Source organism: Bombina bombina, chromosome 4 (genome assembly GCF_027579735.1).
Source record: "Bombina bombina isolate aBomBom1 chromosome 4, aBomBom1.pri, whole genome shotgun sequence".
In the NCBI taxonomy this organism is placed as follows: domain Eukaryota; kingdom Metazoa; phylum Chordata; class Amphibia; order Anura; family Bombinatoridae; genus Bombina; species Bombina bombina.
The window spans coordinates 1,152,414,148-1,152,435,658 of NC_069502.1; the positions used below are offsets into that span (position 1 = coordinate 1,152,414,148).

Below are 21,511 nucleotides of genomic sequence, written 5' to 3' on the forward strand. Positions count from 1 at the left end.
TTACCTGTAAAATAAATATTAACCCTAACATAGCTACAATGTAATTATTAATTATATTGTAGCTATCTTAGGGTTTATTTTATAGGTAAGTATTTAGATTTAAATAGGAATATTTTAGTTTATAAATGAATTAGATTAATTTAATATAAATTTAGTTAGGGTGTTAGGGTTAGATAGAGTTAATATAGTTAATATAAATACTATAGTAACTATATTAACTATATTAACCCTAATATAATTAGGGTTAATATAGTTAATATATATAATGTAATAACTATATTAACTATAATATACTTAGGGTTAATATAGATAATATAGCTGGCGGCGGGGTAGGTAGATTAAATTAGGGGTTAATCATTTTAATAGAGATGGCGGCAGTGTAAGGGGCTTACATTAGGGGTTAATAATATTAATATAGCTGGCGGCGGTATAGGGGGATTAGATTAGGGTTTAATAATTTTTATATAGGTGGCGGCGGTGTAAGGGGTCAGATTAGGGGATAGATAAGGTAGATGGCGGCGGTTTTAGAGGCTCACAGTAGGGGGTTAGTTTATGTAGATGGCGGCGGGGTCCGGGAGTGGCGATTTAGGGGGTAATAACTTTATTAGGGATTTCGGGGGGGGGGATCGCGGTTGACAGGGAGATAGACATTGCGCATGCGTTAGGTGTTAGGTTTATTTTAGCAGATCGCGGTTGACAGGGAGATAGACATTGCGCATGCGTTAGGTGTTAGGTTTATTTTCTAGTTAGTTTAGGGAGTTACGGGGCTCCGATAGTCAGCGTAAGGCTTCTTACGGCTGCTTTTTGTGGCGAGGTGAAAATGGAGTAAGTTTTCTCCATTTTCGCCACGTAAGTCCTTACGCTGCATATTGGATACCAAACTGCGCGGGTTTGGTATACCTGCCTATGGCCCAAAAAACTGCGGGCGACGGCAGAAATATACGGGCGTAACTTCTAGGTTACGCCGTATATGTGATACCAAACCCGCGCAAATATTGGCGTCGCCGGCTTTTGCGGGCGACGATTTATATCGGATCGACCCCCTAGTGTTTAGTTACATCTCTAGTGTTTAGTTATGTCTTTAGTGTTTAGTTATGTCTCTAGTGTTTAGTTATGTCTCTAGTGCTTCCTAAAGTCTCTAGTGCTTCCTAAAGTCTCTAGTGCTTCCTAAAGTCTCTAGTGTTTAGTAACATCTCTAGTGCTTAGTTATGTATCTAGTGTTTAGTTATGTCTCTAGTGCTTCCTAAAGTCTCCAGTGCTTCCTAAAGTCTCTATTGCTTAGTAACGTCTCTAGTGCTTAGTAACCTCTCTAGTGCTTAGTAATTTCTCCAGTGCTTATCAATGTCTCTAGTGTTTAGATATGACTCTAGTACTTATTTATGCCCCTAGTGTTTACATATGACTCTAGTGATTAGTAATGTCCCTAGTGTTTAGGTATTACTCTAGTTTTTAGTGATGTCCCTAGTGTTTAGATATTACTCTAGTGTTTAGTAATGTCCCTAGTGTTTAGATATGACTCTAGTGTTTAGATATGACTCTAGTGTTTAGTAGAGTCATATCTAAACACTAGGGACATTACTAAACACTAGAGTCATATCTAAACACTAGGGACATTACTAAACACTAGAGTCATATCTAAACACTAGAGTCATATCTAAACACTAGGGACATTACTAAGCACTATAGACATTACTAAACACTAGAGTCATATATAAACACTAGGGACATTTCTACACACTAGGGACATTTCTACACACTAGGGACATTACTAAACACTAGAGTCATATCTAAACACTAGGGACATTTCTACACACTAGGGATATTACTAAACACTAGCGTCATATCTAAACACTAGGGACATATGTACACACTAGGGACTTTACTAAACACTAGAGTCATATCTAAACACTAGGGACATTACTAAACACTAGTCATATCTAAACACTAGGGACATTACTAAACACTAGAGTCATATCTAAACACTAGGGACAATACTAAACACTAGAGTCATATCTAAACACTAAGGACATTACTAAACACTAGAGTCATATCTAAACACTAGAGACATAGATAAACACTAGCATCCTAAATAAACACTAGACATAAGTAAATACTAGAGTCATAACTGAATTGTTATAACTGAAAACTACAGTCATATCTAAACACTAGTGTCATATCTAAACAACAGAGACATTACAAAACATTAGAGTCATATCTAAACACTAGAGACATTACTAAACACTAGAGTCATATCTAAACACTAGAGACATTACTAAACATTAGAGTCATATCTAAACACTAGAGACATTACTAAACACTAGAGACATTACTAAACACTAGAGATGTTACTAAACACTAGAGTCATATCTAAATGCTAGAGACGTAACTAAATGCTACAAAAATAGATAAACTCTAGACACTAGCATAATAACTAAACACTAGTCATAGATAAATACTAGAGTCATAACTGAACAGTTATAACTGAAAACTACAGTCATATGTAAAACACTGGTGTCATATCTAAACAACAGAGACATTACTAAAAACTATAGTCATATCTAAACACTAGGGGCATTACTAAACACTAGAGTCATATCTAAACACTAGGGACTTTGCTAAACACTAGAGTCATATCTTAACACTGGGGACATTACTAAACACTAGGGACATTACTAAAGACTAGGGACATTACTAAACACTAGGGACATTACTAAAGACTAGGGACATTACTAAACACTAGGGACATTACTAAAGACTAGGGACATTACTAAAGACTAGGGACATTACTAAACACTAGGGACATTACTAAAGACTAGGGACATTACTAAACACTAGGAACATTACTAAAGACTAGGGACATTACTAAAGACTAGGGACATTACTAAGCACTAGAGACATTACTGAACACTAGGGACATTACTAAAGACTAGGGACATTACTAAACACTAGGGACATTACTAAAGACTAGGGACATTACTAAACACTAGGGACATTACTAAAGACTAGGGACATTACTAAAGACTAGGGACATTACTAAGCACTAGAGACATTACTGAACACTAGGGACATTACTAAAGACTAGGGACATTACTAAACACTAGGGACATTACTAAAGACTAGGGACATTACTAAACACTAGGGACATTACTAAAGACTAGGGACATTACTAAAGACTAGGGACATTACTAAGCACTAGAGACATTACTGAACACTAGGGACATTACTAAAGACTAGGGACATTACTAAACACTAGGGACATTACTAAAGACTAGGGACATTACTAAACACTAGGGACATTACTAAAGACTAGGGACATTACTAAACACTAGGGACATTACTAAAGACTAGGGGCATTACTAAACACTAGGGACATTACTAAAGACTAGGGACATTACTAAACACTAGAATCCTATCTAAAGACTTGGGGCATTACTAAACAGTAGAGTCATATCTAAACACTAGGGACATTACTAAACACTAGAATCCTATCTAAAGACTTGGGGCATTACTAAACAGTAGAGTCATATCTAAACACTAGGGACATTACTAAGCACTAGAGATATTACTAAGCACTAGAGACATTACTAAACACTAGGGACATTACTAAACACTAGTTATATCTAAGCACTGGAGATGTTACTAAACACTAGAGTCATATCTAAACATTACAAGTATTACTAAACACTCCGCCTGCTCTGCATTTATCAATGTTTAGCGATGTGCAGCGGACATGATACGCTACTTCGTATAATGTCCGCTCGCACATTGATACATATGCCCTTAGATATGTTACTAAATACTAGAGAGACGTTACTAAACACTAGAGACGTTACTAAACACTAAAGAAGTTACAAAACACTAGAGACGTAATATAACACTAGAGAAGTTACTAAAAACTATAGACTAAAGACGTATCACGTTACTAAAAACAAGAGACGTAACTAATCACTAAAGACGTAACTAAACTCTAGAGTTGTAACTAAACACTAGATATAAAATAAGAAAAGACACAAGCTCACAAAGCCACTCTAAGGGTAAACGTTTTACAACTAAACACTAGGGGGTTCTGCAACTAAACACTAGGGGGCATATTTATCAAGCTCCGTACGGAGCTTGAGGCCCCTTGTTTCCGGCAAACCTTTAGGCTCGCCAGAAACAAAAGTTATGAGGCAGCGGTCTAAAGACCGCTGCTCCATAACTAGTCCGCCTGCTCTGCATTTATCAATGTTTAGCGATGTGCAGCGGACATGATACGCTACTTCGTATAATGTCCGCTCGCACATTGATACATATGCCCTTAGATATGTTACTAAATACTAGAGAGACGTTACTAAACACTAAAGAAGTTACAAAACACTAGAGACGTAATATAACACTAGAGAAGTTACTAAAAACTATAGACTAAAGACGTATCACGTTACTAAAAACAAGAGACGTAACTAATCACTAGAGACGTAACTAAACTCTAGAGTTGTAACTAAACACTAGATATAAAATAAGAAAAGACACAAGCTCACAAAGCCACTCTAAGGGTAAACGTTTTACTAAACACTTTAAATAGCGCAATACATAGAAATGCACGTACAAAAGTTAAAATATAATATGCAGTGTGTGAATAAATCACTGTGTGTTTCTCCTCTGCAAGCAAGAGTCCGTCTTTGTTAATTGCCGTAGTAGCTCCTATTGTTTTCACCAGTCACAGTGAAAGTTAAAAAAGTTACAAAGTAATTGAAAATAGCCACACAATTGCAAATAAAATACAGCACAATAAAAAATCAATGATAAAACCTAATACAATAAAACAAAATATACAATATTATCAGAAGATGAAATAGAATGATTCGAATCTATAAGTTCAAATATGCGTAGCATTGTTATCCCTTCATATGCTACAGAATAATCAAACTTATATTTACCAGACTTGCATACTAATATAATCATTGTTAAAAACCTATAAATACAGCTTAAATGCCTCGAAAAAAGCGATGTGTGCATACCAGAATACACCTTGAAATTATTGATGTGCAGAATTGGAGCATGCACTAATGCAATTAAAATACAGGAACCGTAACATAAGAGCTTACACTATATCAAAAGGGAGATAAATCTAGTGCTAAATATCACACTAAGGTGTAAATAAACCTATGTGAGAAATTAAGCACATGATAAATAATTCAAATAAAATATGTTGCTATTCTAGAATAGTGAATGAATGTTATGCTACTTGACTAGAATCAAATATAGTTACATAAACGCCTGTAAATCGAGATCAATATTGAGTCCATGTGGATTCAATGAATTAAGAGTATTTAATTCATGGATCCAATATGTTTCTCGTTGTCAAACTATTGGGATTTGAATTATGGTAGATTCTAAAAATGATCTGGTACACTATGTGAATTTACTTTATTCTTAATATTTTTCCAATGTTCACAGAACCTAGTTTTGATCATCCTCTTTGTTCTCCCTACGTAAAAACATTTACATTCACAAGTAAGTAGATATACTACATAGGATGATCTACATGTGAATTTGTGTTAAACTTTGTAAGTTTTAGAATTGTTGGTATCACAAAAAGAGTCACCCTTTCGTATGAACTTGCACATCCCACATCTGTTTTGGTTACACGGCCAAGTCCCATTATCTCAAGTGTGTGGTCCCTGACAAGCAATTTATCAACATATATAGATTATTTTTTACAGCCTCTGGTCAAAAATACCAAGTCTGTTATAAAAGACACTACACAGGCAATACAAACTTTTGAAGGTATAGAGTGGGAGGATACCTTTCTATGGATTACATGCAATGTTTCTGCATTGTACACATGTATCCCCCACAATTTAGGGATCAAAGCAATTGAGGAAAGTATGGACAATAGTCTACTTCCTACTGCTCAGATTAAATTCATTTTGGCAGGAATAGAATTCATTTTATTACATGATTATTTTCAGTTTGAATCGCAGTTCCATGTACAAACACAGGGTACGGCAATGGGCACCACATTTTCCCCGTCGTACGCCAATCTTTATATGGACAGATTTGAAAGCACATACATTTGGTATAATAATCCATTCAAGGAACATCTAGTACGATACTATAGGTATATAGATGATATGATTATCATATGGAAGGGCAATGATGTTTTAATTCATCAATTCATAAATTTCATTAATAATAATAAGATGAACTTAAAGTTTACTAGTAATATCCAGAGGACCCAAATTGAATTTCTGGATCTACTTCTTTTTGTCGATAATGATAATAAAATCGCTGTAAAAAACTATAGAAAACCTACGGACAAGAATAGGTTTCTCAATGCTAAGAGTGGGCATCTACAAAGATGGAAGACTAATATCCCTTTAGGCCAGTACCAAAGAATTAGAAGAAATTGTACAAATACATCAGATTATCTTACAGAGGCCCAATTACTTGACCTTAGATTTACTGAAAAAGGATACGATTCTAATTTAATCCATGAAGTAAAAAATAAGGTTTCCAAAATGAACAGAGTAGACATGTTAAATCCCTCGAGTAAGATTAGGGAAAACAATTTAGAGGAGGTCAGATTCATCACGACCTTTAGCCAGGGAAGCAAGGATATTGAAAAGATTTTAATAAAACATTGGAGCATTTTAACAAGTGACCCAATACTGGGAAAAACCCTTGATGAAATACCACTAGTAACTTTTAAAAAGAATAAAGATTTTAAAAGAATATTAGCCCCGTCCAAATTAAGACCTATTACAATTCCACGTGCCAATAATAATACTAATCCCAATTGGCTAAGTAGGGCAAATGGGACTTGGCCGTGTAACCAAAACAGATGTGGGATGTGCAAGTTCATATGAAAGGGTGACTCTTTTTGTGATACCAACAATACTCAAACGTACAAATTGAAACACAAATTCACATGTAGATAATCCTATGTAGTATATCTACTTACTTGTGAATGTAAATGTTTTTACGTAGGGAGAACTAAGAGGATGATCAAAACTAGGTTCTGTGAACACTGGAACAATATTAAGAATAAAGTAAATTCACATAGTGTACCAGATCATTTTAGAATCTACCATAATTCAAATCCCAATAGTTTAAGAGTTTTAGTTTTAGATTGGATTGCACCCAATAGTTCTAATAATAGATTAAAAGCCCTTCGACAACAAGAAACCTATTGGATCCATGAATTAAATACTCTTAATTCATTGAATCCACATGGACTCAATATTGATCTCGATTTACAGGCATTTATGTAACTATATTTGATTCTAGTCAAGTAGCATAACATTCATTCACTATTCTAAAATAGCAAGATATCTTATTTAAATTATGTATCATGTGCTTAATTTCTCACGTAGGTTTATTTACACCTTAGTGTGATATTTAGCACTAGATTTATCTCCCTTTTGATATAGTGTAAGCTTTTATGTTACGGTTCCTTTAAAAATGGAGCTGTATTTTAATTGCATTAGTGCATGCTCCAATTTTGCACATCAATAATTTCAAGGTGTATTCTGGTATGCACACATCGCTTTTTTCGAGGCATTTAAGCTGTATTTATAGGTTTTTATCAATGATTATATTAGTATGCAAGTCTGGTAAATATAAGTTTGATTATTCTGTAGCATATGAAGGGATAACAATGCTACGCATAGTTGAACTTATAGATTCGAATCATTCTATTTCATCTTCTGATTATATTGTATATTTTGTTTTATTGTATTAGGTTTTATCATTGATTTTTTATTGTGCTGTATTTTATTTGCAATTGTGTGGCTATTTTCAATTACTTTGTAACTTTTTTAACTTTAACGGTGTTATTGTCCGTAGACGGCAATGTGCTGAACCCATGAGGCTTTTGATTGACACATTACTAGCCCTATCACACATCAAAGCAAACGGAACACACACCAGCCAATCATATTCCTTTGTATACACCGGGAAATATTTAACAATTACTATTTAAGTCAGGAGCAAGGAGGCCCCCCATAATAACCCTCTTGAAAAAGTCTGGATGATACCAGAGGAAACAAGTTGAGGTAGCGTGCTTCTTTACTGATGCAAGTCTCACACATGTCTCTATGCTGTCTTGTACTCCGGACTGGTGAAAACAATAGGAGCTACTACGGCAATTAACAAAGACGGACTTTTGCTTGCAGAGGAGAAACACACAGTGATTTATTCACACACTGCATATTATATTTTAACTTTTGTACGTGCATTTCTATGTATTGCGCTATTTAAAGTGTTTAGTAAAACGTTTACCCTTAGAGTGGCTTTGTTCGTGTCTTTTCTTATTTTATTTCTACAGTGCTTCGTTGGGAGGTAGTTTACAGAGACCCTCCATTTACACACAGCAGCAGCCCCTATTCAGTCATAAGCAGCATTCTGGAAGTTATGACCACCCCGCATTGGGGGACTGAATAGCCAGATATTGCTTTTTACCACTTCTGGTTTTTTAACCCAGGACTCTCCACAGTGTTAAGATCGTTGATACTTTTGGAAATTAAGACTCCGATATAAGACTTTGGATATGAGACTGTAGATATTTGTCTATTGGGACTCAAATTGAGGTCACTGACCTGTTTCATAGTTTTATTCTTTTATTGAAAAACATATGTGGATTGAATTAGTTGTTTTATTTGACAAAACATACATTTAATTAATTTGTGTACCAATTTAAAAACAGCATCACCTGTATAGGGAAGCGCAACTGTTTATTTAAAATGTATTATTGTAAATACTAGATATGTTACTAAATACTAGAGAGACGTTACTAAACACTAGAGATGTTACTAAATACTAGAGAGACGTTACTAAACACTAGATATGTTACTAAATACTAGAGAGACGTTACTAAACACTAGATATGTTACTAAATACTAGAGAGACGTTACTAAACACTAGATATGTTACTAAATACTAGAGAGACGTTACTAAGCACTAGAGATGTTACTAAATACTAGAGAGACGTTACTAAACACTAGATATGTTACTAAATACTAGAGAGACGTTACTAAGCACTAGAGATGTTACTAAATACTAGAGAGACGTTACTAAACACTAGATATGTTACTAAATACTAGAGAGACGTTACTAAACACTAGATATGTTACTAAATACTAGAGAGACGTTACTAAACACTAGATATGTTACTAAATACTAGAGAGACGTTACTAAACACTAGATATGTTACTAAATACTAGAGAGACGTTACTAAGCACTAGAGATGTTACTAAATACTAGAGAGACGTTAGTAAACACTAGAGATGTTACTAAATACTAGAGAGACGTTACTAAACACTAGAGATGTTACTAAATACTAGAGAGACGTTACTAAGCACTAGAGATGTTACTAAATACTAGAGAGACGTTACTAAACACTAGAGATGTTACTAAATACTAGAGAGACGTTACTAAGCACTAGAGATGTTACTAAATACTAGAGAGACGTTACTAAGCACTAGAGACAATGCTAAGCAGTAGATACGTTACTAAACACTAAAGACATAACTAAACACAGACATCATAACTAAACACTAGAGACGTTACCAAACACTAGAGACGTTACTAAAAATTAGAGACGTTACTTTTGTGTTTGTATAATTTTTATAAAACCAATAAAATTTCTTTAACATTTTACACATTTCTAAGGTATCTGAAGAAAAAGAAGTAAAAGAAAGTGAAACTGTTGCTGAAGACAAAACAGAGACTGTAGCTGAAGCAGAAGCAGTAAGTAATATTTTATAAAGTAGTACTCTAAACTGAAGTCGTGAATTCCATTTTACTTTGCACTATACACTTATATCATCTGAGCACAACTCCTTAGATTACTATCAAATTCCACTATACAGAGTCATATCTAAACACTAGGGACGTAACTAAACACTAGAGTCATATTTAAACACTACAGAGCCATTACTAAACACTAGAGCCATAACTAAACACTAGAGTCATATCTAAACACTAGAGTCATATCTAAACACTAGAGCCATAACTAAACACTAGAGTCATATCTAAACACTAGAGTCATATCTAAACACTAGAGTCATATCTAAACACTAGAGTCATATCTAAACACTAGAGTCATAACTAAACACTAGGGACATTACTAAACACTAGAGTCATATCTAAACACTAGAGTCATATCTAAACACTAGAGTCATAACTAAACACTAGAGTCATATCTAAACACTAGAGCCATATCTAAACACTAGATTCATATCTAAACACTAGAGTCATATCTAAACACTAGAGCCATAACTAAACACTAGAGCCATATCTAAACACTAGAGCCATATCTAAACACTAGAGTCATACCTAAACACTAGAGTCATATCTAAACACTAGAGTCATATCTAAACACTAGGGACATTACTAAACATTAGAGTCATATCTAAACACTAGAGTCATACCTAAACACTAGAGTCATATCTAAACACTAGAGTCATATCTAAACACTAGGGACATTACTAAACATTAGAGTCATATCTAAACACTAGAGTCATATCTAAACACTAGAGTCATATCTAAACACTAGGGACATTACTAAACACTAGAGTCATATCTAAACACTAGAGCCATAACTAAACACTAGAGGGCAATAATGATATACTAGAGGGCCATAACGGAACACTAAAATCATAGCAGAACACTAGGGTCATAAACAAACACTAGAGACATATCTAAACACTACATAGTCATATCTAAACACTAGAGGGCCATAACTAAACACTAGAGGGCAATAATGAAACACTAGAGGGCCATAACGGAACACTAAAATCATAGCAGAACACTAGGGTCATAAACAAACACTAGAGACATATCTAAATACTAGAGATGTTACTAAACACTAGGGACATTTCTAAACACTAGTCATGTTGATACATCTCAGGAGTGCCCTCCAGTAATGTTGGTGTATTTATCAGCAGCAGTTGCCACCAACATGTTATGTATTATGATTATGAATATTAATACTTAATAGCAGTATAAAATTATTGTCAGGGATATTTCCAATTAATATAGCAGAATCTTGTTGATACACTCTAATAAGATGTTAAATCTCTGTAGTGTACCCCCAAATCACACTATTGAGATATCTATAAATTTGACAACAATATTACTATTTAAAATTAATATTTAATCTCAATATAAAATATTCCTAAATTCTGACCAGTTACTCTTTATATACACATTAATTATACTTATGTAGTAACTGAATATCACCTATGACCATATATATATCAATTATTGGAGGCACAGCTGTAGACCATTATTCTTTATCACATTCATATAATATATTTTGTAGTAAGTAGAAATTATTGTAAAAAAAAAAATAGTGATATTTTAAATTGTATTATTGTTTTAAATTAACTAAATACTAAGCATATTCACAATGTTTATTACTAGAAGTGAATCAAATAATCTGTACACAGTATTAAAATGTGTTTTCCATGATTGCCCCTTACTAAGGCACACATCAAAAATAGATTTAATATTACAGGTGAATTAAATGAGTATAATGATATGCTTACCACTAAGACCAAGCATATTGCTATTGATAATAGAATGTGGAAGAAAACAAGTGGATTATTCCAAGAATTATTAAAAATTAATCAATGCAAAAAGTCTAACAAACGGGATGAGAAAATAATCAAATCTTGGCCATTGATAATATGCATTAATGACGAATTGTCCACTCACTTTATATAAAAAGAATGGCAATTAAAGCAGCTAAGAGATTAAATTCGCTCATCACGCAAAAGCGAAGAAAATTTAGAAACAGCCCAAAATAAAATTGTTACACTTAAACAAGACATGGCTGCCTTAGATAAACATAACCAAAAATTAATCGCTAAAATAAAAAGATTAAATGAGCAACTCTGCAATAATAAGCCCTCCTCCATTAGTGATGAAAACAATGCAGAGATCATGAAATCCTTAAAAGAATTCCTGAGAAATGAGATACAAGGTATAAGAGAAGAAATTAAACAGAGGACCCCAAATGGCTCAGAAATATACTTCCCAAATAGACAGTCACCTAATGTTTTAAATTCAGGGAATTTCTACACCTCAGAAACAGAGGCCAGCTATTATAATGAGTCAGAGGGTGGAGCCAACTACCCAGATAGCCCATATAATAATAATACACGTAAGGAATCTCCCTGTAGTAAAAATAGAACAGATAGGGAGCGCTCCAGCCCAATTAATAAGGTCCCTGGGAGAACCCAAAATGTAATATGGTTTATGACACCCCTAAGATAATTAAATTCTTAAGCAATGCAGTACCTGTATTCTCCAGAAGGGGGACCACTTCTATAATCGATCATTTAGAGGCCTATGAAAATGCTTTATCTATATTAAATGTTAATAGTGAGCAGTCTAAAATTAAATTTCTGCCATGGGTATTTGATGGTAAACACCGAAAGTTCTTTGCTTCACTAAAGGAAATGAATATCCATTCCTGGTGTGAAACAAAGCAACAGTGCAAAAGGGAGTTTGGGCAGTATGGCACAGCCACCACGGCAAAAGCAGCTGTATACAGTTTGAAATGTGGGGCAAATCAAAGCCCAATCAAATTCCTCTCTACACTAAAAGGAGCATACTGCATGGCCGAAAACAACCCCAAATTTGATAGCTCAGAATTTGAAAATGTATTTTATGAAGCATTACCCTCACACATCAGTAAATCTGGCTGGAGACTTTGATGATAACTGTTCATCGGATTGACTGATCATAGAAAGTACACAATGATACTCTATTCAGCAGTCCAGTGAACAGGGGGTTAAAAGAGAGCAAAGGACCAACCCTAAAGTAGTGGCCAAAACTAGGGTGTCACCTAGCCCCCTAAATTTTTAATCCAAAAGGAAAACTTATACGGAAGTGGGCCTTCCTCACAAAGTTTTGAGTCTGCCCCTACCCTACCAAGGACTGAGGTGCAGAATCTGCAGGCTGATAGAAGAGAATATACTCTAAATGGGGGGCATACCCAGATAAATAGGTATCCCCAAAGAGACGAATACCCACAAGATAATCGGTATCCCCGTAGAAGTATATACTCTAAGAGGCACAGATACTCTCAAGATAACCAGACACCCCAATTAAATAGTGCACCCCAGGATATTAACATTGGACAAGTTGAACCCCAAAGACAACCGCATCAAGATAGATACAATAGCTATGATGCTAAGGGATACCAAGAATCCAGGAATCACTACCCTCAGGCATCAAAAAACCGGCCCATGGGTAGAAATAATTTGTTCAATAAAGTGGGTCAAATTAGAACACAGTTAAATCAATTATGTGAACAATTTGCTAATATGATTTAAGCTCTTACGGCTCAGCAATCTAATAATCCTTTTTTAGGATTACTGCCAGTGGCCAACAGTGTACCACAGGCACAAGCATAAATACTCAGATATTATCTAGGGGGAGAAAAATACCAAAGGCGCTGATGCTGCTTACTTTGACTTGTGACTGACTAAGCCTGATCTTTGCTTGGTTAAATTGCTGCCTTGGATATACAAGTCTTTGTGAGATAAACGTTTGGGACCCTCTTTATATCAAAAAAGTGAAAAAATTTGACCTACTATTCACCTTCAGATTGTGCAATATCTCCCTTAAATATATGACAATAGAGTTATCTGGGAGATTGAACTCTCATTGGGGCTGGTAATGTATGGCGAATGTTAAATATATTTAATATTTTAAATCAAAGGTATTCTCTATAGTAGTAGTTTAAGTATAGCTGTGATTTGTAAGTGTAATTTGTAGTTACAGGTAGGTGTTCCATAGGCCTGTGTAGTCTATAAATAATAATAAATAGAATTAAGCAATTTACTGTTGAAAGGAAAGGTTTTGTATTCTATATTTATAAACTCTTTGTTTTATTTTTTGTGAACTCCCCTAAGAATTGCACATTGGCTATTGTGTTGAATTGATAATTGTATAGCAATCTCTGGATTTATGTGAAGTACATTAGATTATATTGGGTTGAAAATAGTGAATTATATTTCCCTGGAAATTCCATTAGATTGTGGGAGTTAAGCTAAGATTTTATTGTGCGATTTTGATATAACGTTGTTAAATAAGCTATATATTGAATTGGTTAATATTTATGGATAATTATAAATCGTTCTTGCAAAGTTGAATGGTAATATTTGATGTTTAATTCATTTTTAGTTAAGGTTAATCCATGGAAACATTGCGCCCATAATATTGAGGTACCTGACGATTAATTGAATATTGATTAATCTAAATATTTTATAACTGGCTTTATATAGAATATTGTAACAACTAGACATACATATTTGGCCATAATCAATACCCTATTGTTTCTTTTGCATGAATATAGTCAATTTGTATATAAAGATTAACTGGTCAGAATTTAGGATTCATTTAATTTGAGATTAATTATTAATATTTATAATAATTTTATCGGGATAATTTCTAGATACCTCAATAGCATTTTGGAATACACTACAGAAATGATATAACGTTTCATTTGGGTGTATTGATAAGATTCTATTATATTAATTGGAGGTATTGCTGACGATAATTTTGTGATTGATTATTAATATTCATAATTCTATTTATCAAAAATATTGTTACGTAAATATATAACAGTAATAAACACTAGGGATGTTACTAAACAGTAGGGACATTACTAACCACTAGAGACGTTACTAAACAATAGGGACATTACTAAACACTGGAGTCATATCTAAACACTGGAGACATTACTAAACACTTGAGATGTTACTATAGTCGTAACTAAACACTAGAGGCGTACAATGTTACTAAACACTAGAGACGTAACTAATCACTAGAGACCTAACTAAACACTACAATTGTAACTAAAGACTAGAGACGTTACTTAACACTAGAGACGTTATTAAACACTAGAGATGTAATTTAACACTAGAGAAGTTACTAAACAATAGAGATGTAACTATAGACTACATACGTATCAAGTTTCTAAACATTAGCGACCTAACTAATCAATAGAGACGTAACTAAACACTAGTGTTGTAACTAAACACTAGAGAAGTTACTAAACACTAGAGACATAAATAAACACTAGAGACGTAACTAAATGCTAGAGATGTAACTAAATGCTAGAGATGTAACTAAATGCTAGAGATGTAACTAAACACAGACATCATGACTATACACTAGAGACGTTACTAACACTAGAGACGTTACTAAACAGTAGAGACGTTACTAAACACACCAACCGTTACTAAACATTAGAGACGTTACTTTTGTGTACGTATAATTTTTATAAAATCATTCAAATTTCTTTCCCATTTTACGCTTTTCTAAGGTATCAGAAGAAAAAGAAGTAAAAGAAAGTGAAACTGTTCCTCAAGACAAAACAGAGACTGTAGCTGAAGCAGAAGCAGTATGTAATATTGCATAAAGCAGTACTCTAAACAGAAGTGAATTCTATTTTACTTTGCACTTTGCACAACTCCTCAGATTACTATCAACTTCCCCAATATAGAGTCATATCTAAACACTAGAGAGCCATAACTAAACACTAGAGTCATAAGGAAACACTAGAGAGCCATAACTAAACACTAGAGTCATAAGGAAACACTAGAGAGCCATAATGGAACACTAGAGTCATAGCAGAACACTAGAGTAATAAATAAACACTAGAGACATATCTAAATACTAGGGACGTTACTGTCAGGATTCCATTTCATGTTTTACTTCTCTCACTTCTCATCACATGGTTCTCTCACTTTCATGTTACTTAAGGCTCCACCTGTCAGCAAACAGGTGCTTAGTTATTTTCATTAGCAGGAGTAACAGCTTACACACAGTCTCTGTCGGTGGCTAGCAAACTTAGCGAGCAAAGAAAGCTGCAATTGCAAAAATATTTATACACAGCAGCAGCCAGCCCAGCTGAGCTGTCGGCCGGCAGCCCGCCGGGATTTTTCCCGGTATCCCGGCTGCCCAATCCGGCCCTGAGCTCTAGAGACGTTACTAAACACTAGGGACATTACTAAACACTAGAGACATTACTAAACACTAGAGACATTACTAAACACTAGAGACATTACTAAACACTAGAGACATTACTAAACACTAGGGACATTACTAAACACTAGAGTCATATCTAAACACTAGAGACATTACTAAACACTAGGGACATTACTAAACACTAGAGTCATATCTAAACACTAGAGACATTACTAAACACTAGGGACATTACTAAACACTAGAGACATTACTAAACACTAGAGTCATATCTAAACACTAGGGACATTACTAAGCACTAGAGACATTACTTAACCCTAGGGACATTACTAAGCACTAGAGACATTACTAAACACTAGAGTCATATCTAAACACTAGAGACATTACTAAACACTAGGGACATTACTAAACACTAGGGACATTACTAAACACTAGAGTCATATCTAAACACTAGAGACATTACTAAGCACTAGAGACATTACTAAGCACTATAGACATTACTAAACACTAGAGTCATATCTAAACACTAGAGACATTACTAAACACTAGGGACATTACTAAACACTAGGGACATTACTAAACACTAGAGTCATATCTAAACACTAGAGACATTACTAAGCACTATAGACATTACTAAACACTAGAGTCATATCTAAACACTAGAGACATTACTAAACACTAGAGACATAGATAAACACTAGAGACATTACTAAACACTAGAGTCATATCTAAACACTAGAGACATTACTAAACACTAGAGTCATATCTAAACACTAGAGACATTACTAAACACTAGAGTCATATCTAAACACTAGAGACATTACTAAACACTAGAGTCATATCTAAACACTAGAGACATTACTAAACACTAGAGACATAGATAAACACTAGAGACATTACTAAACACTAGAGTCATATCTAAACACTAGAGACATTACTAAACACTAGAGACATAGATAAACACTAGAGACATTACTAAACACTAGAGTCATATCTAAACACTAGAGACATTACTAAACACTAGAGTCATATCTAAACACTAGAGACATTACTAAACACTAGAGTCATATCTAAACACTAGAGACATTACTAAACACTAGAGACATAGATAAACACTAGAGACATTACTAAACACTAGAGTCATATCTAAACACTAGAGACATTACTAAACACTAGAGTCATATCTAAACACTAGAGACATTACTAAACACTAGAGTCATATCTAAACACTAGAGACATTACTAAACACTAGAGTCATATCTAAACACTAGAGACATTACTAAACACTAGAGTCATATCTAAACACTAGAGACATTACTAAACACTAGAGACATAGATAAACACTAGAGACATTACTAAACACTAGAGTCATATCTAAACACTAGAGACATTACTAAACACTAGGGACATTACTAAACACTAGAGTCATATCTAAACACTAGAGACATTACTAAACACTAGAGTCATATCTAAACACTAGAGACATTACTAAACACTAGAGACATAGATAAACACTAGAGACATTACTAAACACTAGAGTCATATCTAAACACTAGGGACATTACTAAACACTAGAGTCATATCTAAACACTAGAGACATTACTAAACACTAGGGACATTACTAAACACTAGAGTCATATCTAAACACTAGAGACATTACTAAACACTAGGGACATTACTAAACACTAGGGACATTACTAAACACTAGAGTCATATCTAAACACTAGAGACATTACTAAGCACTATAGACATTACTAAACACTAGAGTCATATCTAAACACTAGAGACATTACTAAACACTAGAGACATAGATAAACACTAGAGTCATTACTAAACACTAGAGACATTACTAAACACTAGAGACATTACTAAACACTAGAGTCATTACTAAACACTAGAGTCATTACTAAACACTAGAGACATTACTAAACACTAGAGTCATATCTAAACACTAGAGACATTACTAAACACTAGGGACATTACTAAACACTAGAGTCATATCTAAACACTAGAGACATTACTAAACACTAGGGACATTACTAAACACTAGAGACGTTACTAAACACTAGAGACATTACTAAACACTAGAGTCATATCTAAACACTAGAGACATTACTAAACACTAGAGACATTACTAAACACTAGAGACATTACTAAACACTAGAGACATTACTAAACACTAGAGACATATCTAAACACAAGAGACATTACTAAACACTAGGGACATTACTAAACACTAGAGTCATATCTAAACACTAGAGACATTACTAAACACTAGGGACATTACTAAACACTAGAGACGTTACTAAACACTAGAGACATTACTAAACACTAGAGTCATATCTAAACACTAGAGACATTACTAAACACTAGAGACATTACTAAACACTAGAGACATTACTAAACACTAGAGACATTACTAAACACTAGAGACATAGATAAACACTAGAGACATTACTAAACACTAGAGTCATATCTAAACACTAGAGACATTACTAAACACTAGAGACATTACTAAACACTAGGGACATTACTAAACACTAGAGTCATATCTAAACACTAGAGACATTACTAAACACTAGAGACATTACTAAACACTAGAGACATTACTAAACACTAGGGACATTACTAAACACTAGAGTCATATCTAAACATTAGAGACATTACTAAACACTAGAGACATTACTAAACACTAGAGACATTACTAAACACTAGAGACATTACTAAACACTAGAGACATTACTAAACACTAGAGACATTACTAAACACTAGAGTCATATCTAAACACTAGGGACATTACTAAACACTAGGGACATTACTAAACACTAGAGTCATATCTAAACACTAGAGACATTACTAAACACTAGAGACATTACTAAACACTAGAGTCATATCTAAACACTAGAGACATTACTAAACACTAGACACATATCTAAACACTAGAGACATTACTAAACACTAGAGACATTACTAAACACTAGAGACATTACTAAACACTAGAGACATTACTAAACACTAGAGACATAGATAAACACTAGAGACATTACTAAACACTAGAGTCATATCTAAACACTAGAGACGTTACTAAACACTAGAGACATTACTAAACACTAGAGTCATATCTAAACACTAGAGACATTACTAAACACTAGAGACATTACTAAACACTAGAGACATTACTAAACACTAGAGACATTACTAAACACTAGAGACATTACTAAACACTAGAGACATAGATAAACACTAGAGACATTACTAAACACTAGAGTCATATCTAAACACTAGAGACATTACTAAACACTAGAGACATTACTAAACACTAGGGACATTACTAAACACTAGAGTCATATCTAAACACTAGAGACATTACTAAACACTAGAGACATTACTAAACACTAGATACATTACTAAACACTAGGGACATTACTAAACACTAGAGACATTACTAAACACTAGAGACATTACTAAACACTAGAGACATTACTAAACACTAGGGACATTACTAAACACTAGAGTCATATCTAAACATTAGAGACATTACTAAACACTAGAGACATTACTAAACACTAGAGACATTACTAAACACTAGAGACATTACTAAACACTAGAGACATTACTAAACACTAGGGACATTACTAAACACTAGAGTCATATCTAAACATTAGAGACATTACTAAACACTAGAGACATTACTAAACACTAGAGACATTACTAAACACTAGAGACATTACTAAACACTAGAGACATTACTAAACACTAGAGACATTACTAAACACTAGAGACATTACTAAACACTAGAGTCATATCTAAACACTAGAGACATTACTAAACACTAGAGACATATCTAAACACTAGGGACATTACTAAACACTAGGGACATTACTAAACACTAGAGACATTACTAAACACTAGAGACATTACTAAACACTAGGGACATTACTAAAGACTAGGGACATTACTAAACACTAGACACATTACTAAACACTAGAGACATTACTAAACACTAGAGACGTTACTAAACACTAGAGACATTACTAAACACTAGAGTCATATCTAAACACTAGAGTCATATCTAAACACTAGAGACATTACTAAACACTAGAGACGTTACTAAACACTAGAGACATTACTAAACACTAGAGTCATTACTAAACACTAGAGACGTTACTAAACACTAGAGACGTTACTAAACACTAGAGACGTTACTAAACACTAGAGACATTACTAAACACTAGAGACATTACTAAACTCTAGAGACGTAACTAAACACTAGGGATATTACTAAACACTAGAGACGTTACTAAACACTAAAGACATTACTAAACACTAGAGACATTACTAAACACTAGAGACGTTACTAAACACTAGAGACATTACTAAACTCTAGAGACATTACTAAACTCTAGAGACGTTACTAAACACTAAAGACATTACTAAACACTAGAGACATTACTAAACACTAGAGACGTTACTAAACACTAGAGTCATATCTAAACACTAGAAACATTACTAAACACTAGAGACATTACTAAACACTAGAGTCATATCTAAACACTAGAGACATTACTAAACACTAGAGTCATTACTAAACACTAGAGACGTAACTAAACACTAGAGTCATTACTAAACACTAGAGACATTACTAAACACTAGAGACATTACTAAACACTAGAGACATTACTAAACTCTAGAGACGTAACTAAACACTAGGGACATTACTAAACACTAGAGTCATATCTAAACACTGGAGACATTACTAAACTCTAGAGACGTTACTAAACACTAAAGACATTACTAAACACTAGAGACATTACTAAACACTAGAGACGTAACTAAACTCTAGAGACGTTACTAAACACTAAAGACGTTACTAAACACTAGAAATGTTACTAAACACCAGAGACATATCACTTAACACTATAGACGTAACTAAACACTAGAGATGTTACTAATCACTAGACGTGTCCCATTACTAAACACTAGGGGCGAAATTACATATGCAGTGTCGCCCGCAAAAGCAGGCAACGCCAGTGTTTATTCCGGTTTTGCTATCACATATATTGTGCCGCATATAAATGCGGCACGTATATTCCACCCGTCGTCTGCTAATTTTACTCCCATAAGCAAAAAACTGCGTTGCAAGTTGGTATCACATATTCAGAGCAAGGACCGGACTAAACACAGGCGTCGCCGGCTTTTGCGGGCGATGCCGCATATGTAATCTCGCCCCTAGTATTTAGAAATGTGACACGTCTAGTGATTAGTTACATCTCTAGTGTTTAGTTACGTCTATAGTGTTAAGTTAAATTTTAACTTAATTTTCACCTCGCCACACATAGGCAGGCGCAACAGTCTTACGCTGAAAATGTAAGCACCGTAACTCCCTGAAAATATAAACCAACACCTAATGCATGCGCAATATCTACCTGATAACCGCAATCCCACACTGCAATAAGTAATAAAGTATATTAACCCCTAATCCGCCGAACCCAAACATTGCAATACGCCTAATTAAACTATTAACCTC

General features: G+C 34.1%; 1 protein-coding gene across 43 annotated transcripts in view; it reads left to right on the forward strand.

The window, feature by feature from the left end:
- Positions 1 to 21,511, forward strand: part of LOC128658091 (calpain-8-like) — a 268,397-nt gene that overhangs the window by 194,655 nt on the left and 52,231 nt on the right. For 20 of the 43 annotated variants that reach the window (XM_053712555.1, XM_053712553.1, XM_053712567.1 and 17 more), the window contains 2 exons: positions 9,652 to 9,729; positions 15,323 to 15,400. The exons of 7 other annotated variants lie outside the window; for them this stretch is intronic. In XM_053712555.1, the coding sequence (XP_053568530.1) occupies positions 9,652 to 9,729; positions 15,323 to 15,400 (156 nt within the window). The remainder of the gene's footprint in view (positions 1 to 9,651; positions 9,730 to 15,322; positions 15,401 to 21,511) is intronic. 16 more of the 43 variants (XM_053712576.1, XM_053712582.1, XM_053712550.1 and 13 more) reach the window with 2 other exon arrangements.